Source organism: Pagrus major, chromosome 22 (assembly GCF_040436345.1).
Source record: "Pagrus major chromosome 22, Pma_NU_1.0".
Classification (NCBI taxonomy): domain Eukaryota; kingdom Metazoa; phylum Chordata; class Actinopteri; order Spariformes; family Sparidae; genus Pagrus; species Pagrus major.
In genome coordinates, this window is record NC_133236.1 from 4,769,636 (window position 1) to 4,795,721 (window position 26,086).

Genomic DNA, 26,086 nt, shown 5'->3' on the forward strand with positions numbered 1-26,086 from the left:
GTGCAATTATCCAACCAGACCTCCTGCACTCATTCAAAACAGGATGAGACACAACTTGTACACAACACTTTAAGAACCCAGCAGGGGAAGTCAAATCCCTAAGGCATGGCCAGCCATGTGACATGCAGTACGTTGATAAAAAGAGCTTTAGAGCAAACCTGTCTCTGATATAATTCTGTTATTGATTTTTGACACACCGTCTCCCACTGAGTTCCCCTTGATTAAAGTCCATGCTGAGATGTAACACGTAATTAATTTGCAGTGACCGACTCTAAAGATACATGATAAATTTAAGAAAAAAATAGGACCCCAAACACACAAGTGAAATAATCATCAGAAATACCACATGATTTGTATTGGTTTGGTCGTGGCATTTTTTCAAATACACATTTTTTTACATATCACCTGAATTTTATGATTTGAGTGGGTCCATGTTGTACAAAAGATATATACTGCCTTGTGAGAGGGAAGGCATTAAAGTTTCCATGATGTTTTTATCACATGTATCTTGCACGAACAGCAGATAAACTTAATTGACTCATCAACAGGATTGGTTAGTATTTCTTAGTTAGTTTCTTGGTTAATTAATGTACTATGTTCTCACACACAGAGTCCAGATCGTATTGTGATTGAGATCCTGACCCACCATGCATCCTTGAAAATGACAAAGTTACCTTTTTTGTTCTAAATTACATAATTACATAATCGCCATCAGTAAACAGAGGACCCTGTCTGGCTCTCTCATTCACGGGGAGGGATGCTGTTTTGGGGGAAAGTTCACTGAAGGTCAGGAGGGCTGACAGTCACGGTGATTTTTTTCTTTACAAATTGCCAGAGACAGTAACTACAACAACACAATAGTGGAAGGAGATAAAGACATGGTGAGTTAAAGTTTTTTGCTCTGAATCGCGTCACATAATCAACGACAGTCAACTGCAGGAGCTGCCTGGCTCTGCTGCTGGGGACAGACGCGGTTTTTCGGGCAGAAATGTGTCAAAGAGTCGGTAGGAAGACAGGATGACAGACACTTTCCAGTGTATAACTGCTGTATTTTTTTTCCTCATACACGTTGCCAAAGACACTACCAGTTATCACATTACTGTTGTTTGGTCCTGTAGCGTTGCTTTGTGGGTTGAAGTGTGGGTCAGACTGTGAACGCCATCAGACCGACACATCCGTGTTCCGCACTGCCGGCTCTTCCATTCACACAGCCTCTGCTGCGGCTCTGATACTACCTCCGGAGGTGGGTCAGAGCCGGAGTGAAACTGTCCCCCCTCTCTACATCTGTAACTTTCACACAGACAGTGAGGCGGAGTATCAGCACATGATTACCACATTAAAAGGGCAGTGTGAATGGGGCTATTGTTTAATAGCAATGCGCCAGGTCCTGGAGCATGCCGGCTCTTACAGGGAATGGGCGACGTCGACACACGGATTGGTTTAATTTACCTTACGCCCAAACCACAGAGTCTAAATACAACCTCTTTGGCCAGATTATCCGATGTTTAACTAGATCATGGGAGTTTGACACGCCCTAATCGCACAATGCACTTTAGGCCAAGTGCCATAGACTGTTTAAATAAGGCTCTACATTTTCATTTTTGGGTGAACTTATCCTGTAAGTTAATATCACTGTAATTCAACATTTCCTGCACAGATGATTCAAAAGGAAAGCCTGTTTGCAACTCAAAGGGCATCATTTCAACAGTGTCACTGTCATTTTATTTCGTCATTCAAGATTTCTCTTTAGAATGCAATAAGTAAAATAACTGTTCATGTACCGACACATAAGCACGGAACATCAAATGTTTTCCATACTTGTGCTGTAAACGTCTGCAATGGATCCAATTTTCCAGCTCTACAAATGAGATTAATTATTGATACTTTTCCAGACTCTCCACACTGAAATAGAGCAATGACCTATAGGTTGAGAAACAACTACCTTGAGAATGAGCTACATGTAGAGAACTTGGCACTACTTGGGATACTCACTGCTCCAAGAGGGTTGCCAGGTTTCTGGATGGTGGCCAGAGATGCTCAGGCAGATCTTCTTCCCTACTTCGAATCTTCCATTTGGCTAGGAGGAGAGGCAGTAATATAAGGTAAAAGGAGGATAAGTGGGTTGTGATTCATTAATAAAACATACACTGCCAAAAGTTTTACCAAGCAGACTGACATGGAAGTTTTAAACAGTTGAGAGTGTTGATTGTTTTTCAAACAATAAATGCAAACTGAAAAAGAAACATTATAAAGAAAAAAGAGAAAAAGTAGCTGGACACAATCAAAAAGTGTATGTCACTACAAATCAGAGAACTCTGGCTTTCATCAGCCTGTCATTAGTGCAGGTGTCATACAGCTGTCTGAATATAATAAGACAGTCTCATATTCCCACAAAACCAGTACAATTCCCTCCGACAGTGTGATGACAGCCCAGGCTTTGATCTGACAACTGTCACTTCGTGTGCTGCAACCAGAAATGGCTGAGGGTTAAATGACATGCCGTCCATTTTCTACTCTTTGATCATCTGATTTGACATCTTCCTGTTCCGCTTCAGCGGCAGAATAATCGGATGCGATTGAGACGTGGCCTTTGTCAGTGTCTTACTGTGAGGAGAATAATGCTTGGGGGCTTCATGGGGTATTCTGGGGGGAGCACGATTCTGCCGTGGTAAACCCCGCCATCGAAATCGGAATCTGGGGGCCCGCGTACGGAGAAGTGCCATTCAAAGAGGTTATCCTGCAGAAAGAAAGACATGTCACATTGAGCACATGTTATATACAGATATGTTCATCAGGATGGACACAACTGTGTGACAACACTGACAATGACGTGTCCTGTGAAGCGTTACCACACAGCTGTTGTGCTGATGTTGAGCATTTTTTTTAATTGAGAAGTTTCCGATTAATAAAGAAATTCAATTTCTATAAAAACATTGCTATGTATTGTAAATTATTAATCTGCATCTTTAACATTCAGGCTGTTTTTGCTTGGTTTTCCTTTCATTTTTTTACAGCCTTTTGAAGGTATATCATCAATCTGTGTGGAGGATTCGCTTTACCGCCCCCTAAAATTCACTCTCAGCTCCTTGTTTTCTGTCAAGCTTTTACTGCCTCAAACATATTTTTTAGTACCAATGAATACCACGGCCTCACTGTAGAGGAGCTTGATGGTTTCTTTAATAGCTCTTGCAGGAATATTTTAGATTCTGTAGCTCCTGTCAGATATAAAAAGTCAAAATCTTCCTCTCTGTCACAGTGCCTCCCTTACTTCTCTCGATGAGCTGATGTTGTAATACCAGTGTGTAATCAATTCTAATTTTATATTCACAGCTGATCTCTAAACAGGGGTTCAATCCCAGAATTCTCTGTAAACTATGTGATTGGTCTCCTACTAAGCCAGTTGGTTGAATCATCCCAAGGTAACAAAGAACTTACTCAGGTGCATTACTGAAACATTACTCAATTACAAGTAAAACTACTGGTATTAAAATAATACTTGAGTAAAAGTACAAAGTTTTCTTCTCAAACGCTACTCAGAATATTAGTTACTTTTTAACCATTGATGTTTAATGCATTATCAATAGCAGGCATTTAACCAAAGGGGTTTCTGTTTCTCCAAATCTTCAGTCTAATTTACTCCAAACTAACCCTGCTCTGTTCTGCTCAGTGGTTGTGGTCCCCTCTCCAAACATGGGCCTGCTGTGGAGTTTTTTTGTCTGTATGTCAGCGTTTTCATTGGCCCATTTGTGATCTGATTGTCTTATGGGCAACAAAAGTGCAAATGAAAGCTTTGGATATTAATTAAAATTGTACTCAGTACTCTATTATTATTTTAAAATTAACTAAGTAGTAGTAACTAAGTAGAAGAAGATTTCAGAACCAAATTGTCTCCACTTGTGATGTCACTGGGTCCTGGTGTAGACCTTAACATAACTGCATGTCACTGCAAGCAAACAAAAGCTCATATTCAGTGATTTTTTTTTTTCCAATTCTGTCATTATTCAATTATCATTCCTATAACATGGGTTCGGGAACATCAGTCCCCAATATGCTTTGTTGTAATGTCAGTGACCTGAATTGTGTTTTTATAGCCAATACTTCTAAATTTGGGTAAATCTAACTATGTATGTACAGACACAATCAATGCATCCTGGGGTCACTGCAAAAAGTAAATTACACTGTTTCCAGCTGTATGTGTGTGATCGGGGTTTCACATAATTATTGATTAGTAGACTAGTCAACTCTCAAAACTACTAGCCAACACTGTGTATTGTTGTGACATAATGCATCATAGAAAGCTATTCAGAGCTTAAATTGGTGTTAGATTAGTTTGAACAATCATTTTGTATGTTATGCCATGTTAAATAAACAATATTTAAGTTATTTGATGAAGGAAAACTCCTGTTATCTCTGCAAGAATGCCGTCATGCTGTTACGCTGTCTAACAGTATCTCCAGTTCAGATAAGAGGCTGTAAGACCCTGACAATTACAGTGCAATAAAGTACAAAATGTTGGTCTGTAAACCGTGATGGATGTTTACCATGACTGTTGAGGAAATCATTGTACCCTTCTCATTCTTTCTCTCTTCCAAATGAGTCTGACTTGAGGGCTTTTATTTTGAGATGTCACCATGTTCCCACATCTTTTGACTTTGGTGAATACAAAGTTATTATCAGTAACAGAAATTGGACAAAACTACAAACCTTCAGTAGAAAAATAAGAAAAAAGTTGTATGAAATCAGAATGTGCCTACTTCTTGTATTGACTGTACATCTTTACCTTAAGGTGTGTTAATGTGGTACACATACTGGCACTATGAAGGAACTTACTTCCAGTGGCTGGGCGTGGTAGTGCTCTGTAGGATCTCTCAGTTCAGCAGCCTCTTTCATCAGTCTTTTTACCGCTGGTTATTCAAAGGAAACAAAGAGAAACAACTGAGGTCAGCACATACAGGTTAAAAATCATTCTCAGTATTTGAAGCAGTCCACCACCATGCCTTGTGTGTGTGAAACCCTACAATTCCAATGCAGGACTTTCACAGGCCGCTATTTCTGATTTCCAGATGCAGAGAGCTGTGAATGTACTGCTCCCTCGGGTTACAGGATGTTAACACAGACAGACAGATGAGAAGAGCATGCAGACGGACTGGGCTTCATGTACTGGCAGTGCACAAGTCTCTGCTAAAAATCACACTGGCTGTCACACTCTTCAGACAGCTTGGGTAATAACATTGAAACAGAAATGCTCCAAATGTGCAATCTCAAAGTCTTGTTTTGAAACCACCTTTGGCACTTCTGTTTCTTCACAAGACACTATGGAGTCGTACAATCTCCTGCTAAGCCTTTGGTGTGTGGACTGACATACTGCATGATTACAAAATGAGGCTGATGCAACAGATTTTAACACTTGAGAGGCAGAACTGAGGGTATGCTACATATAGATAGCCAAGTTATCAAGAGATTTTTGCATGGAGATATTAATAATTGTTCCCAATTTTCCTTGTTTTATATAGATATTTCATCATATTTTATTCATGTTTATTCCCCAGCTTTCTTTTTTGCTCCTGTTTTAATTTGCTGTTGATGCAAACTCAACACACCTGTTTGCATCTAACTGGGTGAATTAACAGTTTATTTTAGACCTAACCAAAGTTGTTGATTGTTGGGACAGACAAACCAAGACAATTTTGGAGAGTTTTATTTGTTTCTGTTGAAGTGTGTAAGTTCATATTAGTTTGCTAAAAGAGAAAAACTTGAATTCAGAAAGTGTACTTTTGCATTCTTCTGTTTTGATTAGTAAAATAAGTGTAAGAGTATTTCATTTCTTGGCATTTTGTGAATTTATTTTGTTTTTTATTCAACTAAAAATGTAGCAAACTCCCAGCAACACAGGGGTGGGGGACACCTGCATAAATACATTGGCAATTGCTGGTTGTTGCGGTGAGGGGTGGCAGTGGCTGGTTGGAAAATGTTTGCATATTGCCCAACAGATTAGTCTAAGTCTATTAGTCCTCCCAAATGTGTTTTATCAGGCCTTTGTTAGCATCCAGCTTTTATCTTTGTGCAATTTACTACTATTTACTACAAATTACTCTTCTAGGGCCACACGAAAAGAAAAACAATGAGGATAAACAATATGACCATTGGGAGATGATTCACGATCAGTGCAAATGTCTATTTTTGCCTCACAATTTTCATTTTCACTGGAAAATACGATTAAAATCATTAAGGTGTGGCATTTGTTGGGGTCTGTACCAAACACATTTTCTTATATGTAATTTGTAGGCCAGGGCATCTCTGCAGCACTGCAGTACTTCATTATAATGATGTTTTGTCACACATTTTGACTTAACAAAAAAGTGCAGCTTATTGTGATTTAGATGGCACTGGGCCATATTGTGATTTGGCAAATCATAAATTTGATTAATTGTGCAGCTTTATCGTCTACTACTATGACTTCTACTACTATCAATCACAATAATGATAACAACTCACAAACTGTGATTGCAAAGCACTCTGCAGAGAGAAAGACAGGATGAATATACTCTATTGATGGTATCAGTACATATTGCAAAGGTATTGACAGATCAGAGCTGAAGCCACAGGGGTCAAATTGAAGAATTGCTAATTAGTTGCTTAAAAAAGATAAGCAGATGATTAGCAGATGACAGACGGAGTCTTGATCCTGCTGCATGCTACAAATACAGCTGAACTTGTGACTCAGGCACAAGGCAGAGAGAAAGTAAACACTTTTTTTTTCTTGTTTGTCTTTCAGGGGTCAATTTCTACCCATGGCGGCATTTTGTTAGCCTGTGTGCAGACGCAACACGATCTCAGAATGAGGCGCCAAAGAAACATCTGCTGGAATTAACCCTTGTGTCATGACCCAGCCCACAACACACTCAGGCCTGCTGGGTTAATCTGAATACAAACAACCTCATCACTACTGGACTGATAGTTACACAAGTCCAGCTGCTGAAGCTGCTGATGATGATGATGATGATGATGATGATGATGATGATGATGATGATGACGATGATGATGATGATGATGATGGGGGGGGTGGGGGGTGGGGGTTTACTCACCATCCTGGCAGCCAAGGACACAAAGATGCTCCTTGATGTAATGCTGACTACCAGGCTGCAGCCAGCAGTCAGAGTACAAGAGGTGAGTCCTCACAACGGCCACATTAGAGTTCATCTAAGGCAACACCTGGGGTTAAATATCCCATCATGCTTTAACACAAGGTCATGAGTCACAACAACAGGTGCTGATGTCACAGTCTCAGCCTCATGTTGACAAAGTGCTCTTCACAAGTTCAAAGAAGCTGTTGCGTTGTCAGACAGCAAGGTCAATTTGCTTCCTTTTGCTCTCTTATGGGCTGCTACTAGAGCTCCAGCTATCAGCTACCAGCCTGCTGCAAGAGGAAACAGGATGGGGCTGAAAATTGGAAAGTAATTGTGAAAAGGAAAGCGGAACTAAGAGGTATTCATGGAGGCAAAATTGGTTTGGAATCCAATCGAGTGCGGACTGCTTGGGTGTTGAGCTGGAAATGGAGACTGTGAAATGAACACAAGAAGAGGACGAAGGGCAGCAGTGGGGATGGGTGGAACAGCAAATAACAGGGATGAAGGCGAGGCGAGCTGAGAGGATGTGCAGGCTGCAGGGGGGAGTGAAGCAGTGGAGCAGAGAGATGGCCTGACACCACGCGGCTTTCAGGGCACGTGTTCGGTCTGATTCCGCCCGAGGACAGACACTCTTCGGTGAAGATGTGAATCAACCCCAGTAATCCCACATCGGATACACAAGGAGAATGGGGGACGAGTCTGTACGTGTGTGTGTGTGTTTGGCTTCCCCCACCTCCGCCTGTTTACACAAGAGTGCAGGGGTCACAGAGTGCTTGCAGTCTTACTCAAGCTTAAAATTATTAAGAGAAGGGGGCAGATGAGAAACCGATCCTATGTAAGGGGAAATTTCGACTTCCATGCATCAGCCTGCAAAAGCATCTTGGCCCACAACTGATCAACATACACCTCATGTTCTGGCAGTTTTGCATTGCAAAAACCTTCAGACGACTGTCTCCCAGGGTGATGAAACTCCGAAAAGTTTTCCAAATTTTATAACAGGAAATGAGACATGTCTGCATTCTGTCTTTAATGCAAAACACTACCTACATTTGCCAGCTGTCAATAGTAGATGTCTATTTCACTGAAAGACAACTCCAAAACAGAGAAGACGAACTTGATTTCCATCAGAATGATGAAATAATGTGCTTCGGGAATGTTACTGCTTGGGCAGGATGGCATGTGCCTTTAATGCTGTGGGTTTGATTCCAGCTTCTAATGTCATCTCTGCTCTCACTCCACATAAGTATGCATACATAATTCCACCTTCATCAATGACAATCTGTTGGTTTTCCTGAAAATGTTGAGCTTCAACGGAAACCCAAATTACAACAAAGCTGTTTGCCCATGTGGCACGGCACATAAGAGCCAACAAATTAAATAACAGACAGGAAGCTTAACTGTGCAGTGATCTGTGAACAGCTGAACATGCGGCTGCAGCGCTTCACAGTGAGAGCTCCATCCGTCATGAGCGGCAACATGACATTTCAAATTCACAAATGCTGAGCCAGCTGTAGGCGGGGCAGCCGACTGGTAAAAAGACTAACCCACAACCGGAAGGTCGCAAATGTGACGTATGTAAGTGTAATCATCCTATGTGTCGATCCAGCTGCTGTTTGTACAGACTTTTCAAATTCTGTCATACTCCTTTACAGGGAAACACTAGGGGTGAATAGGGTAAACTAAAAGATATCACCATAAAACTGAAAGATAAAAACAATGGAAATTTTGAAGGTATACAAACAACAGGACAATTTGGCTCAATCCCATGTCCAATTTTTATTCCTACCCCTCGTTTTCGAGTGTCCCCTTGCCCCTCAGAACAGAGTTACAAGGGGTAGTGGTTGAAATGTCCTGCTATAAAATGGGACAACCCTTCAAGACTCTCAACAGACATAACCAGACACTTCCAATCTACTGTGTTCAGCTGTGACAACATCTCTTGCATTACCATGGTAACCCTGGTATCATCTTAATGCCATTTGCCATTTCTCTGATCGATATAGAAAAGCATGGATGCTCCCAATTCCATCAAAACTCCCCATTATCAATCAAGTCATCAAATAAAACAAAAAAAAATACTGCTTCATTAACTGGTGCTTTATACATTAGCAACCTGTGCTACTACCCTGCCAGTCTGCACTGATATTAGAGAGGTGGTTCCGAGTGCAGAAACTCCGCTGCAGGACTTAAGTTAAATTTTGAGCATATGCCACATCAAAATGCTAGACTGTCATACACAAATCAGAAATAATGATGTTAGCTCAGTAGGCTGCTGAGGCATCAGCAAACTAGCAGCAAATGGTGTATGCTTGTTATAAAGGAAAGGACCACAATACATTGAAACGACAGAGAGTTCTCATAACCCTCAGTTTGAAGTGTGCCTCTGAAAATTTCTGTTTGGAGACCATATAGCCCTAACACTTCACCCTACCCCTCTAACCAAACAATCAGGACATCATACCCCTTGGTGTAAATGTGTAAAATGGAGAGGTAGGGTTAAGTGGTAAGGGAAAGGGGTGTATTGGGATTGGCACTGTAATGTTTGGCAAACACACCAATATCATCCTTAAAGTACCTATAAAAGCAGAAATACAAGCTGCTGGTAGCTGGGAGAACCAAAGTGTCCTCAAGATGTTTGTGAGAGCACACAATTGTTATGCAAAAGAGAAGACAGCGGTGCTCTGAAAAGAAATAAAGAGAGAAAGAGAACATTTTTGACAGCAATTAGAATGAAAAGAGGGGGGAGAATCAGGAGGTGACGTGAGGTACTTCTTAATATGAGTTATTAACCATCAACAGAAGCTGCAGTCATTGTGACTGGAGAGTAAAATGTCAGGGAAAACTAAAAATGCAGATTGATATGCTGGTTTTAAGTCTGTTGTGCCTGTGCTGTCAATGCAAATCAAGATGGAGAAGACTATAGCACATGTGTTGCATTGCTGAGAGGAGGAAAGTGAAAGCTGTGGAGGTCTAATCACTGTGTGCACGTATGTCTTAGTCTTTGTCGGTGTATTGCAATTATTGTTGGGTTCCTATATATGTGATTTATATTTCCAGAGTTTATTTAGGAGGTGAACCCTTGCCTGGCTTAAAAGATTTTAGTCTTTTGATGGAACAGTAGGTGGTATTACGGATGCTATCTAGGCCAGATCACTCTATGGGTTTTTCTTCAGAACAACAAATGCATCTGTTTAATGCAGTGTTGGGTTTTGGCTATAGAAGCACATTTAATGTGTGTGCTACAAGTCTGGGACATAACAGTGCATATTTTTGTAGATATATTTTCATCCCAATACCCCAAAATTTTAAAAATTGGTAAATTAAATTTGCCTACTCAATGTGGAAAGAATTGAGAAAAAAAATTTTTAACGTTGAAACATACCTTGCTTCTGAATCAATAGATATAGATAAAACGTCATAATTACTGGTTGTTGAGGTGCTCCCACAGAACAAACCACTTATTCAGGCACGGCTAAAAATTAACCAGGTCACCTATTACTGGTATAATTAATATTACTTCATAATATAACAAAAGTGTGTGCATACTCAAAGTAAGAAATACTTAAAGCAACATTGTGTGAAATTGGCATTTTATATGTTATGTGTTTTATGTGACTGCAACACCACAGGTCTGTAACAATTTGTCAGACGTAACATAGGTGCTAACCACAGACAAAACTCATTACGTCATAACAATGTTATGTCTTGAAAATGTGTTTGTTGAAGTAAACATGTATGTAATGCTGTGATCCTACCCTCTCACTGAAGTTACAGTGCAGAAACAAGTGATGGGGCTGGAGTGGCTGTGACAGAAACACCATTCACCCTATTATAAGACACTGTACCATCACAATGATTTTGAAGCTGTTATTTTAAGGTAAAAAAGTTAGATAATATTGATATAATATTATGCAAATATAATCACGACAATCAAATGTGGCGACAGCCAGTTATAAATGTTAATATGCTGGTTTTGGACATTTGTATTTTATGTATATTATTTTATGATCAAATTATACAAAACCAAGTCAAGTCCGACAAATCAATGTCAGAATTTGACACCAGGCTAAAGTTTAATAATCACCATCATCAGGTTGAAGGTAATTTAAAATTGGACCCTGACCAGCTGGACTTGTACTAATTAGCTCTATGTCGTTTGCATCGACTGAGTTCAATCAGAGAGGGGATTACCAGTAACCAATTTCCTGTTACACAGCATTGGTGTTCTCTTGGACCCACTCCAAAGTAATACGCAGCTCACTGTCTATTCTTTCTGAGCATTACAATTACACAGAACAGTGTGTCTTTTTCAACAAAACTATTTTGTCAAGCATAAATAGCACTTAATCAGCATGCAGAGAGCGTAATAACCAGACAACTCACACAATTAACGTTAACTGGCTGAAGCTGAGAAACTTTACCACCAACAGTTATCATTATATCTGACGAAATCACAGTTTCCAACTAAAACCTCTATCTCAACTTCCAGGTTCTTCAGACATTGTTAATCATGTGTAATAAAATTGCTTGCTATTTGACATCTCACACTTTCAAATTGCGATGTCAATATAAACACGATGAACCATTCAGTCCTATGCCTACTTTTCTGTTAGTTCCCAGTAGGCCTGCACGATATGAGGAAAATCTGCGATTTGCGATAACACTGTTCAATATTGCGATGACGATATAACTTGCGATAAATAAACAAATATTGAAGTTTGCATATTATTAACTATACAGTTAATAATAGTGTTTCCGCATTAATAGGTACACTGCTAACATAGACCCCAAACATTGAATAGCCAATGTCCACTGAATAAAGAATGAAATAAATTATTTCGAACATGCTTTTATTGAACAAACTGCACATGAATACCCAACCAATTAAGCAGAACATTAATTTAAATAAGACATTATAACTATATGAAATTAAAGTTTAATTTCCCCTGCTCCCTTTAAACTATTTTCTTGTAAACTCAACCAAAACATCTCTTACCATGCAGAGTTGAAATAAATAAAACATCCAGGGGGAAACAACTTAAATAATTAAATAAATATAAATTAAACATGGCACTTTAAATTAACTGTAATGTCTCTCATCACAATCATCAAGGCCCTTGACTCTGCCTAACAAGGTGCAGAGATCTATAGTATGAGGGACAAAACTGAAATAGAGTAGGGCCAGCCCACTAAATCAAGAGAAAATAAAATCAGGAAAAAATATCTACCCGTTAGGGCAAGTTACAACCTTAGTTATTCCCTTAACACAAGTTCTTGGCCAAGAAAACCAGCATGTTAACTTTGTTAGGTTATTACCACATTCCCAGAATGCAGATGTGCTCACACAGTACCTGTCATTGTAACACGTTGTAACAGTCAGTTATTTAATGTAGTGGCACTAGGTGGCGCCTCTTTTGGTTAGTGGGTAATGTAACCTGTACGATGAAGAAGAGCAGGTGTACTTCTGCTCCTCATGAGAAAGGATACCGCTAACAGAGCGAAGACTTCCCTTTTTATTTTGTCTTTATTTTGTGAAGTGTTGGTAGAAGAACCTCGGCCTGTGTTCATTTGCATGTATGCCTGTAACATTAGTGCCGTAGAGACCTGGCATGGTGCGGTCAGTGTTATGAATAAAAGTGCCGTGCGGAAACCCCCACATGTTGCCTGCCATCTCTTGAGTAACCGGAGCAACCGCACTAAAGTGGACCATCACCTTCCCCTTCACCAGCCCACGTTACAACGTCGTCTCTCCTGAATCCAAAATAAGTTCATATAGCAGAAGTGCTGTTTCTTTTCACCACAAGGCCTTCGTCGACCATTTTCATCGCTTTTTTCTCCTCCCTCAGCCATCATAACCTGGCAATCACCACCAAACTGATGCCGATTAATTTTGTCAGGGTAGCTAATGGCTAGCTGGGGCTTCATCTGATTGGCCTTTGTAAACAGGGCTCCGTCTGATATGATGATGATATGATATGGCTAAATGTTAGCATGCTCATGGCGCATGTAAACAAAATGATTTTTCTTATTCATCGCGTGTCAGGCAGTCTTTTGCGATGTGTTTATCGCACATGTTCATATCGCGATGATGATGAAAATTCGATTTATCGGGCAGCCCTAGTTCCCAGCCTAAGTAGGAAGTCTGGAACATAGAGTACAGCTCAGTGAATGGCTCAGAGTGGCTGTGCATCATTTGTACATACTGTATACATACTGTATACAGTAAGTACAACTTTAGAGTATGGTACATGCCTGTGGCCCAAGGCAATAATGAGCCTAATGTGTGGTCTAAGTTGTCCTGACAGCACAGGGAGCAGTGGTCTCCTGAACAACTACCCAGCAGACCTTGGCACATGACAGCAGCACTGGGCCTCATTCCCATCAGCAGCAGCAGCAAATGAGGCATTTAGCAACACATTATGGCTGTGTAGAGGAGGACTGTGAGGAAAACACAGACTCCAGAGTGTGAATGCGAGCTCCACATACGGTATGCTCATATGCTGTTCATCTTATTCCTTGTCTGAATACTGTGAATGCTTGTTTTTTTTTACCTCATTAAAGAAAGTGGTATTTTTCCTTTGTCTACGATAGTTTTAAAAATCCCAACGTTCTAGAAAATACTGGTGGCATGGGTCAGGCAGAAGGAGAGAGACACTTTGGTTGGGGGGAGGGTGCAGGATCAAGAGGAATGGGATGACAGAGAGCTATAGCTAAAAGCTTTTCAGGTTAAAAGATCCTCTCTATCTTCCTGACCACCAGTTAGTCATGATTTCTCCACTTGGGGAATCCATCAGTGCCCCGCAGAGTGGAATCAGAGCGCTCAGAGGTGTGATAGGCTATCAGGGCTGGACAGGCACTTCAGAATGAGAGATGAACCACTTGGGAGAGTCAGCTCAGTACCTCAGCCACCAGTATCTTTTGGGATGGCAGCTGGCAGCTTCAGCTTTAATGGCAACGCCAGTGGCGACTCACTCTCAGCTTGGGACTCCAAGGGGACATGGGCAAGATATCTTAATGTCTAGACCAAATTTCATGGGGCGTTATCTGATCTCTCATGTCAAGTCAGCAGTTCATTGCCATAACTTCTATTTATTAACTTATCCTTAGCTGGGGTTCTTAAAGTTTTCACTAAGTGCCAATTTAGGAAGCCACACAGGAAAACCTTTAAACCTAAAAAGGATTTGCGATTGGTCTCATAAAAGTGTTAACCTATTAAACTTCTTGAGCACCGAATTAATCTGTTATTAGATAAGGCAGATCACTTTATCTGTCCCCCCATAGTCCAACAAAGTAAGAGTTCCACATTAAACTGCCAAGTTGTCCGCTGGAATCACTAACTTAAGCTAAAAGCACTGGCATTGACACAGAAAGTAATTTTGCAACACTTCCTAGGTGCCTCTTGTTGTCATCCAACCAGCAGTTTTCTATAAATTGTCAATCCCAACCTTACATATTCGCATTAGGGTTTGACACAGTAGCAGAGTAGTAGCTCAATACTGCATATTGATGTTATCTTTATTGAAATATGAGACTATATATGGTCTTAGATTTTGGATATTATTATGTTGTGATATGACATAAGGGTTGTCTTTTCCTGGTTTTAAAGGCTGCATTACAGGAAAGTGATTCCATTTTCTGAACTTACCAGACTATCCTACTTGTTCTAATACTTGCCGTTACCCACTTAGTAATTATATCCACATCATAATCACAATATGTTTTTTTTTAATAAATCCTGCAGCCGTATTGGCCAGTAAAATCTGTCACTGGTCAACCGATAAGAAAAATCAATACCAGTGTCAATATCATCTGTCAGAGTGGCTTTTGAAGATAATTAGATAAGTCGCCACAATGTGTTGTTCTCAAAACTTTGTCTCAGCTGACTATTATGCATTTTCACTAACAATGTCCCATTTAAATCAAATCAAAGCATGGCTGTCAGTGAGGCCTTTGGCTGACTGCCTGATTCAATAGACTTCAGTATTGTCTAAGTGTTTGCTCTTCTTTGTGTGTGAGTGTGTGTCACTTTGTGATAACTGAATATTAATTAAACAAGTGTGTGCACCATGTAAATGTTTTGCCACGATTACAAGACAGGGCTCAGGCCTCTTAGGAAGGTTACGTATACTGCAATCTACTTGGCATCTGATGAAGTAGCTGCAGTTGGTATCATACTAATAGTTAGGGAATAAAGCTTTGCAGCCCTTAGTGAATAATCAATCATTTGGACACATGCTTTGTTGTCAGTGCTAGCTACTTACAGCATTGTCCAGCTTTGAAGACGGTGTTCTTAGATAAACTGGCCCTGTTGTTTGCTCAAGCATATTTAATGAAGCTGGCCTTAAATGGCTCTTGGAGGCTATAAGACGACCGGAGAACTTAGTTGACAGATTCTATGTAGCCGGTCACACTGTGATTTATATTGATGGAGAAGTTTGAAATACTTTGGGGCATTCTGTCACAGACAGAATGTGCTACGTGATTGGAATTTCAAAAGTTACTCAACACCTGATATTCAAAATAGAGTTGGACCAATGGACTACCATCATCCATTCCTGATGGCTGACAGTCATCGTAACATTGTGATTTAAAAATGCCACCACCAGAGGGCACAAAAAAGTAGTTCTTATTTAACCAGCTCAGTCAGGCGAACCCAAGACGCTCAGTTACACTGGTGGCAGTCATGTTTCTTTTCTGCAGGCTGCTGCTAGTGTCCTTCTCTCAATCATGCTGTTGTTACTTGCATTTCCTTAACTGAGCTTCCCCAGTATAGCTATCCAACTAATTTTGTTTGAAGCTTCTGAGGCTGAACACAGTTAAGTTACGGACATGTGGTGCGGAGACGAAGACCCTTTAAAACACAGCACTTGGGCACAGGGATGTATGTCAGACGCTCGCCATGCAGGGATGTGAGAGTTAATCTGACTCCCTTCGCTGGTGGTGGGAGACCGTTTAGACAGTGTAGAACAGTGGAAAACAATGGTGACTTTTGTGGTGTGCTAATGAGCAACTTCTGCTTTATGGCAAAAGTGAGGGGAAACACTACCTTTAAAATTCAGAAACACCAGCTATATCGTCATCTGTTATGTCATTTAACTGAGGAAACATTATATTAATTCAGGTGTGTCTCTGCAACAATCAATTTGTTAAGTTACTGGTGAAACTGTCATGGCTTCCTGTATGTGTTTCACAATCAATGTGTTTTATCATGAAGGTAGCATAAAATGTTCCTGCAAACAGCTGATGCATTCAAATTTGTACGTGTCATACGAAACATTGATTTCTACTAAGGGTGACGCGATTTCGATTTTAAATCGAAATCGACCGAAATTAACAATCTCGAACTTCGAATTAAAAGATGGAATAGTCGATGCTGCCACGCCCCCATGTCACGTCCGGTCAGCTTGCCAAGGGGAAAAAAAACACACACGTGTTGAAGTGCTGCGAGTCAACCTCCTCCAACTTAGCTACTAGCTAAGCCAGTAGCTATTAGCTACAGCCAGTCAAACGATAGCATGGTGTTACACCATTCCTGTTCAGCTCCCAGACCGTGGTCGGGAAGCACAGGGGAGATGATTTGGTGACATGGTGACATCTCCAGCTGTGTTTGTAGCGACATAATAGGCTTTTCAAGCCAAAACATGATCTTGCCCTAACCCTAACCAAATGTTTTTTGTGTCGAAACCTAACTAGACCATAAAGACAGCACTGTCATTACATAAAATTGAAAAACAGAACCTAAAAGCAGCGTAAAGAACATATCCATGGTTTGCAAAAACATACATTGCCAACATTTATTCTGGCGATTGCATTGTTCAGCTTTGTTGTCCTTGTTCTTAGCTGTTATGTATATTCCTGCATAAGCACATTGACAGCAATAAAAGCACCAGAGCCAAATTCCTTCCATGTAGATCTGCACACCCTCCACACTAGGGCTGAACAATTTATCATTTTCTGATCGAAATTGCAATTTCAGACAACGCGATCATGTGATCGCCAAAGCTGCGGTTTTTGCAGCTCTCCTGACTGACCCAGGATCTGTTGTGTCAACTATTTTACACATACATGCCGTCTCCCTACCATCCTGCCAAGCTCACCAATCAGAAGTGGCATGCTACGCGTGGACAGGTCACGCTAACCAATCAGTATTAACCTGCTCCTTAACGTGTTCTGAAATGGCTTCAGCTGGACCAGAAGCGGAGTTAGGGGATTTAATCCCCAAGAAATACAGCACGTCGGTCATTTGGGAGTATTTCAGGTTTGAGGCTGCAGACATGCACCAGAAACAGGTACTGTGCAAAACCTGTCGCTCTAAAGTTGCTACATCCAGCGGAAACACAACTAATTTATACCGCCACTTGAAAAATCACCACAGGCATTTGCATGACAAGTGCATGACGAAAAAGTCCGGCGAAAAGTCAGGTGAAAATGATACTTAGGCCCACTGTAGCAAACAGACTACAATTACAGCATCTTTTGCCAGTGTAACTCTGTATATAAATATCTAATATATAATATCCGTTAATAAATACATTTGGAAGCTATTTTTAACTTTAGTTTTCATCCTTGCATTAGAGTAATAGCATTTAATGTTTTAATGTTACTGTACATTGTGAATATTGCACTGAAGCTTGATTTGAAGGAAATCGTGAATCAAATCGAAATCGCAATATCTGCCAGAAAAATCGCGATTAGATCTTTTCCTAAAATTGTTCAGCTCTACTCCACACCCTCTGCCTCACAACATAAAGGCCATACTACTTCCTGCACTGTGCATAGATCACATGTTGCACATTTGTCCAGTATGAACATACCTAGGCATGCTGAGCTGGAAGAGTAGAGGGGATGGGGAGGCATTCCAGATCTCAGCACAGCATCCACTTAACACCACTGTCCCTGCCAGTGCCTGGTTGCACTCTGACGGGCACTCCAGTACTCCACATCCGCTGCTGAATTTAATGTCCCATGCCCATTTTTGGCTCTTCCTTCCAGTATCAGTAAGCATAGATGACATGGAAAAGCCCTTTCCCACACAAGTGCCTCTGGCTTCTGTTGGGTCAGCAGAGGTCTGGTCACAGGCCCAAGGCGATAGGGTGATAATCCTTGTACGCCAAATCATATTATGTAACACATATTTTGAGTGTTTGCCACCGGGAATGGTTTATAGTTTGTCCAGAGGAGAGGAGACACTATTGCGTAATAGCAACAACTCCAAAGATGTGAAAGGCACAGAGCACAGAGGAAGGAGGGAAAAGACTCCTCCAAAGTATCAGCATTTTCCTCATTGCTCTTCTGATGCGGCTGCTTCCACCACGTTCAGCTAAAAGGTAAATCCAGAGGTACAAAGAGAGCTAATTCCTCTCTTTGAGGAGGCTCCTGAATTTATTAAAAATGGAACGAGTATGATAAGGTACAGTAAGGAAGGATGGGATATAGTACATTTAACACACGAGACAGTGCACTGCAGTCAGTAAACTAAAAAAATACTAGGGATGTCACGATTCTACAAATCCTTGATTCTAGTTGACTTTTGATTCAATTAGATTTTCAGTTGAAACATTTTCTTCAGCACTGACGGCTATGCCATTGTTAGACCATAGCATCTAGATTTTAAAGAGCAACACAGTGGTGTAGTCTACATGATATGCAACTATATGCTGTATACCCACTAAAAAAGCTCCAGAATTTCCATATAACCACTTAAAAATGCACAAAGATATGTAACAACATTGTTTTTCTGACAGAAACTGCACTTCAGCAGCGTTCCACCTCAGTGTTTGGAAATATATTTAATATTTGTATCGGGTGTTGCTGCATTTGCTGTATTTTTTCTCCAATCCAGAAGAGAAATCTCTTTTTCTCTCGTGCCTGTCATCTGTACGCTATGTAAGGGCCATGGCCATGGCATAAAGTCACTGCAAACTTAACAAGAGTAATGCCTATGAGTTCAACATATTTTTTGCATGCAAGAGTGGAAACATGAGAAATCTTTTCAAACAACTAGTGAGTCACAAGCGGAGAAATACACCGACTGCCTTGCTCGTAGTTTATCTCTCGTTTTCTCATCCACATCAGTTAACAATTGGTTGATCTTAAAACCAACCACTAGTCCAGTACTTGTTTATCTATAAATATGGGTGTGTTCATTAATTCAGTCAGAAATGGTTGTTCAGGAATTCACAATTCCAGTTTCAAAACGCTCAGAGCATCTGCTGTATGGAAGATATTTTGGGCCATAATTCAAATTCAAAGTCCAAATAGAATTGAAAATTAAAATAGATACAATTAAAAGATTATTTTATGAAACCACTCAGCAAAATCAAAAAGTGTTTTCAGTGTTAGAGTTAAACGTTAATATAGTTATTTCAACTCTTGTTAGGTTTAATTCAACTTCAAAATGAGTTATTCCTTAAAAAGAGTTGGTGTTGTTAAAAGGAGTCAAACTTTGAAAGAAAGTGGGGAATTGGTCCAATTGGAATTGGTATTTTAACTTTTTTTTTACATTATTGTATCAAACAGAAAAGTAAGATTAGCACTATGGTATGGTAATTGTGAAACTCTAAATATTAAACTTGAAAACTGGATACAACGGTTCCAACCCAATAGCTCTAAACAAATAAATCATGCATGCATGCTTGTGGGTACTGAGCACCTGCATGTGTGTGTGTGCATGCATGTGTGTGTGCGCATACGTGTGTGTGTGTGTGTGTGTGTGTGTGTGTGTGTGTGTGTGTGTGGCTGTCCTTGGAACAAGAGTTGTACATCAGTGGAGCAAACATTTAGCTTACACGATACTCTAACAAGTACTCAGTGATACGTGGCAGGCTTTCACTATGTTACCAGTAGCTTTTTTTCTATTTCTTGAGTCTGCAGACGGTTTCAGTTTAACTCATAAAACACAGTCTGTGGTAACACCTGCATGTAACGGAGTGCTGGCAGAAAATGCAGCTACAAATGTGTAATATTCCAATAGACCTTGACCTAGATTTCATGTTTGTCTTCTAGTTGTTGGCCAGGTGCAAACACACATTTAACTCAAGATGACCAGACGGGCCTGTTACACACTGGGACTCACAGTGAAAACTTGAAATAAGAGTCTGATACAGACCATCCAGATGCCAACAAAAACAGTTATACACACCTAACTACCACCAAATTAATTTATGTAAAGTTAAATTGTGCCATGTAAATTTGTTACAAGGATTGGCTGCTTTAATAGAAATTCACTGGTCTAACACCGAGTATGTTTACATGTACACTAGTATCTAGGGCTGAAACTAACAATTATTCTTAAAGGTGTACTGTGTAGTTCTGGAAAATAAAATGAACTAAATTCAGAAAGGTAACATTTACAATGTAAAGAACTTAATAAAACAAAGTCAGAACTTGATACACAGTATTTCCATAACTGAATAAACAAGCTGTCCTCAGTGGGGGGACGCTGTCTGAGGCTAGAAAGTTGACTACTTAAAATGGTTCTGCAAATATATTCAAAGTAAAACAGAATGAAATTGTGTTGTCCTTTTGTTTGTTTATTCAGTTTATTTAGTCATGAAAATCAGCCAGTAAAGATTTTTCTCTTCTGATTAAAATTTCTTCCACAAACTACATACTGCACCTTTAATTTTGATTAATCCCATGATTATTTTTTCAATATATTGATGAATCATTTGGTCTAGGACATGTTGAAATAAAACGAAAAAAAAAAAAAAAAAATTGAGAATCACAACGTCATAGTAGAACCTGACCAAATTATCATTTGGCCAATACTATCAGCTGATATTGGCCTATCACAGAAATAAAGGTATCAGTGTATATGTTGTCCGATAAGGAACAGAACCACATTAGGGGAGCCCTTAAAACCTGTGGCTACCCAAACTGGACCTTTGTCAAAACTTATAAAAGATCCAGAGCAGACAGAGAGGAGGAGACGAGAAAACGTAACAACAATCATCATTCCTCATGTCACAGGAACATCTGAGAAACTCAGGAGGATCTTTAATAAACATCATATCCCGGTTCACTTCAAACCTACCAACACACTGAGGCAGAAACTTGTCCATCCTAAGGACAAAACACCCAGGCACAATCAGAGTAATGTAGTTTATGCTGTTCAATGCAGCCAGGACTGCACAGATTTGTACATTGGGGACACAAAACAACCTTTCCATAAACGAATGGCACAACACAGGAGGGCCAACTCCTCAGGTCAAGACTCTGCTGTCCACTTACATCTGAAGGAGACAAATCATTCCTTTGAGGACAACAATGTTAACATCTTGTCCAAACCTGATGTCAAACTGGAACAACTGTCTCTGAACAGAGGAGGTGGACTAAGACATTACTTATCACCCACCGGCAATGCAGTACTGAGTTCTCTCCCCAGACAGCTTAACAACCATTCACATCTGGGCTCCATAGCCTTAACAACCCACATGAAGGCTGGTTAAATCAACGACCCACACGTGTCCTTAACAACTCTGTAAGGACACTCCCACACAGAGTTTAAAAGTCTGAAGCTCCTCCAGTTAGTTAGAAGTGAAGAAGCCTCTTGAGAGGTGAAACGTCTTCAACAAACTGAAACACATCCAGTTGCCTACGATAGAGCACCTACAATTAGCATGACCTGGATGACTGAGAACCTTCATCAACATGTTGTCCGATATGCACCGATATGAAAATATTGTTTGGTCTGTATAGTTCTTACATAGTAATAGAGAAACAAATATGCACCTTTTACTGTGCAGCTTATTTGATCTCCTGTAAATTGGAACACTGTAACCAACACCCTTACTTCCAATAATGTTTTGGACACTCATTTGCACTTTGCATTTGACTTTTAATGTTTCATCAAACTGATCAAAACCCACAGTGATGTAGGAACCTCTGTCCATCGCCTCTGCATTATATTGAGGCCTGTTGTTTCTTGTTAACCCTTTCATCTGGATGAAGACGATTTACAGGCTACAGGGGTGCCATCTTATCTCCTGGCAGAGAGGATAGTGTTTCCTGGACCATAAAGACTTCAAATGAGGACAGTTTTAATTAATTTACAACTAAACTCCCATTTCTGAACTCTCTTTTCCCTTTGACCAGAACCTCCTCACACAGGTCATGAAGTTACCTGTGTCAGTTCACCAGGAAGGACGAACGAATGTCTTCAGAATGTGTTAATACAATGTCTTTACATTTGCAGATTAAGTAACACGCCTGATCACTTTCTACCTATTTCTCTCTCTGTCTCTATGACTTCTGATCCACAAACATTCACAGAGTGGACATCGGACACCTTCTGACGTGTTTTTCTATGCTGTTACTCTGTCTTCTTTAAATTTATGACACATCTGGATGCTATCTGCTCACATTCCATTCAAATGGCCTCTGTATTCTTCCAGATTTCAGACCATGTCTAATTAACCATTAAGTCAGTATCTCACAATCTTATTTCTAACATATTAAGAAACAGTAAGAGAAGCTCATAAAACTGATCTTTCTCCCGTTTCTCTACGATTAAGATTGACTGAGATCAAATTTTAATGTTTAATCTGTACTGTGTTCGGTGGAACCACAGCACCTCCTGATGGTGAGTCCTGATACAGTTGGACGAGAAATATTCTGTTTAATATGTTCATGGTTATAACCAGTAAATGACTCTGATATGTCTTTGTTTTAACAAGTATTAAGCTGAATATGTATAATTAATGTTTAATCACGTCATAATCCTTGTCATGATAGACAAAGTACATCTATTGAGCCATGGTGAGAAACTGAGAAGGTGAAGCACGGTTTAGTTCAGTGAGTTTCTGTGAATCTTCACACCTCCACTAAATCTTGGAGATAAAAGCCGGTAAGCCCCGCCTAGACACGCCTCGATTTGCAAGTAATAAAACGGAGAGATCACGTCTCTCGGTTCAGTTTTTTTGTTTAGTTTTGTTTTTAAAGTTTTGTTTTTTTAGTTGTTTTAAAGTTTTTCTTTTGAAACTTATTTTGAAGCTCTTTACTTTACTTTGAAACACGCTCCAAGACAGCGATCTCATCAGAAGTGCTCACGCGTTGATTTTTCTCACTTTATATTTTTCGCAGTATTGATTAGCTTCTTTTATTAAGTTTGTACCAGAACGAAGTTCTGTTTTAATTTGTTTTATACCGTTAAGTATCGTAACCCGCTTTTGAAGAAGTGAACTTAATTTAGATTATCTTGCATTAACTAACAACGGAAGATCCGCCTGATCAACGTATCGTCCTCAGTTATTTTATTCAAGAAGTTAGATTTAGTTTATAAAGTCAGAGCCTGAAAACCACTCGAAGAAACGAAGAAGAACATCTTTATCACAATCATCATCACGACACAGCAACTTGCTGTGTCCGAGACCGTGCAAGCGGTTTCCAACGAAAGACAGACTCTTTGACAAGCCCCCAGCGCTCGCTAGCGGTACCATCCCGCTGGGCACTGAGCCAAGATCTGCACCGGATCGGTACGGGACCAGCTGCCCTCTTCCTAAGACAAAGGACCGAGGTGCCCAACCGACTGATACCGGACGAGCTGACCCCCGGCCATCGGACCGCCAGCTAGAGTCGCAAATCACCCGAGGGAATCCGCCGCCGCGGCCCCGCAACTCGGCTGAGAAAGTAGGCTCTCCATCACTCACAACAGCTGGATTCACACATGATACATGAGATGGTATATGGCTCTGGTTCTAATCTTTTAGCTTAAGAGAAATTCGGTTAGGGTCTCGTTAGTATTAAAAATTACTACCGTAATATTTAAATGCTTCAACCTAACCCATAATCTCACCATCAGCCCATATTCCACTAATAACCCATGACCTAGTTATTTCACATTTCCTGTTACCTGTGTTATTCATTTAAATTGCCATTTCATTTATTTAACCTGAATTATTTAGTCAATAAACATATTTAACCGCATGTCGTTGTCTGTGCAGGTTTGTTTTTAATGTGGAGAACCGATGGATATGTGTAGAATCTCACTGCTTCATATATGAGATGAATAAATTGATCTGAAATTGATTAAAATTGATACAAGTTAAACTTGTCCAGTCGAATTTGATTAATTACCTCCGGATTATTCAAATAGACAAAATAACGGAGGTGGTGCCCCATTAACGAGTGTTTATTATTAGTGTATCTCCTACAGTGATATACTGGTACTTAGCAGGTTTGGTACTGCCTATGATTCACTTGTTAAATAACCCATCTACTGTATATGGCCTGGTAAAAACCCATACTAATCACAAATATCATCCTTCTGACAAACCCCTGATCTTCTGTGTACAGAAGCCTCGCTTCTGCTGTTTTTAACTGTTCATAAAGGTCCATGACTTTAGCTACGTACTGTACGCAGACGGGTCCTAAACAAAGTATAATGTTCCACATACTCTTTCAGCCCGGAAGAAAGTTATGCCAATGCACTTCCTATGGACACTGGGCAAATATAGGTGATTTTAGTAAGTAAATACACATGTAACGTTTATAAATATATAGATATTCACATGGAGTTATCTCCGGGAAAAGCCAACGAATGTGCTCTCACTAAGAAATGAAGCCAGAGCCGCACCGTGTCAGTGTAGTAGTTTAATTTCGGGTTATTACCTACTGTTACGAGTGTAAATAGTGAACCTGTGGGTTTCAGCTGTGTCAGTCATGTTAGCAAACTCTCCGACAGCTGCAGAACAACAGAAAACTCGTTACATGTGAGAGAGAGCTTACCTGGACTCTTGAGGTTATATTTATTCTCCATACTGACAGTCGTTGAGGTCTCTGTGTAATGATGAAGTGCTGCTGAGTTTCTCTTGCTAACTCGCTAGCTAACTACCAGCTAGCTTGCTACCTTGCTACTTAACGTTAGCTACCACTTAGTAGCCCGGCTAGCTTGCTTCGTTCCTCAAATAAGAGCAGGGCAGCTGAAAGCGTTGGTCGTTCACGCTCCCCGGTGCTCCGATATGAAGCTGAAATAGAAGATATTCGATTCCGCCCGTCACAAGACACTTGAAGAGTTGTTTCTCAAGTTATTTTCTGTTTCGGCTTTGAAAGTGTTTGTGAAATGTTATCCGCGTGACGTCATTTGGAGAAACGTAAACAGGAAGTGTGTGAGTACTGGCTGCTTTCTTCTTCTGTGGCGATCTGTGGCAGCGCAGCCGCACGAGCCACAGAGAAAAGTTGTCAGGACGGCTCGGCAGCTCGAGATTCAGTTTCTCCATGGGAGGCAACAATGACCATAAAGATTGTAATTCTATACGGAGCTGCATACCTAGCTGTGAGCTTCAATCACTGCCGAATAAATAATGGTAAAAAAGAAGTAGAAACCACTGAATTTATACTTTTTGTTCCCATCTCTGAAATGGACGGAAGGCTAAAATTAGTCAATTTCAGTAGGCCTACAATAATTTGTTTCACACATTCTGACCTGTTCAAGGTTAAATACTGTATGAAATAAAACATGTTTTAAAATTATACTCATATGCAGCATGTACTTAGGGTAGCCTACCAGTTTCAACCTAAACACAAAGTCCTTACAGTGACTTGGGATGCATAGATCCAAGCAACTCAGCCCTGATAACTAAGAATCTTCAACTGTGATTAATTACAAGGTAAGAAAGTTCTGTTGATTTGTGCTCATTAGTTTTGTAATGTGATAAAAGCCAGCTTTCAGTCCTCTAGACTGTAAAATCCCATAAGCAATTTAATGAAACAAGTTATATGTCAAGGTTAACTCATTGTAAGATCTGTCTGAAGAAGATGGGTCAACTTGAATCGTCTACTGTACTGTAGGTCACATTTAGAACATTTCAGAACCTATTACCTGAGCATATTGAGTTGCCTAAATTCTTAACTGAGCCTTTATTAACTCAAATTAGGAACACTGTTAATGTATAAGCAAACTTCCTGGCACACATTGTATTGAATGATTACAACATATCTCCATGCATCCTTCTCTCAGT

The 26,086-nt window shown here is 40.1% G+C and overlaps 1 protein-coding gene across 1 annotated transcript in view; it reads right to left on the minus strand.

Annotated features, from left to right (window-relative positions):
* Positions 1-25,100, minus strand: part of ube2j1 (ubiquitin-conjugating enzyme E2, J1) — a 40,979-nt gene extending 15,879 nt beyond the window's left edge. Inside the window, exons 1-4 of the mRNA XM_073493166.1 lie at positions 24,855-25,100; positions 4,831-4,904; positions 2,606-2,737; positions 1,993-2,077 (exon numbers count right to left, since the gene is read on the minus strand). Coding sequence (XP_073349267.1) covers positions 1,993-2,077; positions 2,606-2,737; positions 4,831-4,904; positions 24,855-24,885 — 322 coding nt within the window. The 5' untranslated portion in view covers positions 24,886-25,100. The remainder of the gene's footprint in view (positions 1-1,992; positions 2,078-2,605; positions 2,738-4,830; positions 4,905-24,854) is intronic.
* Between the last annotated feature and the right edge of the window lie 986 nt (positions 25,101-26,086).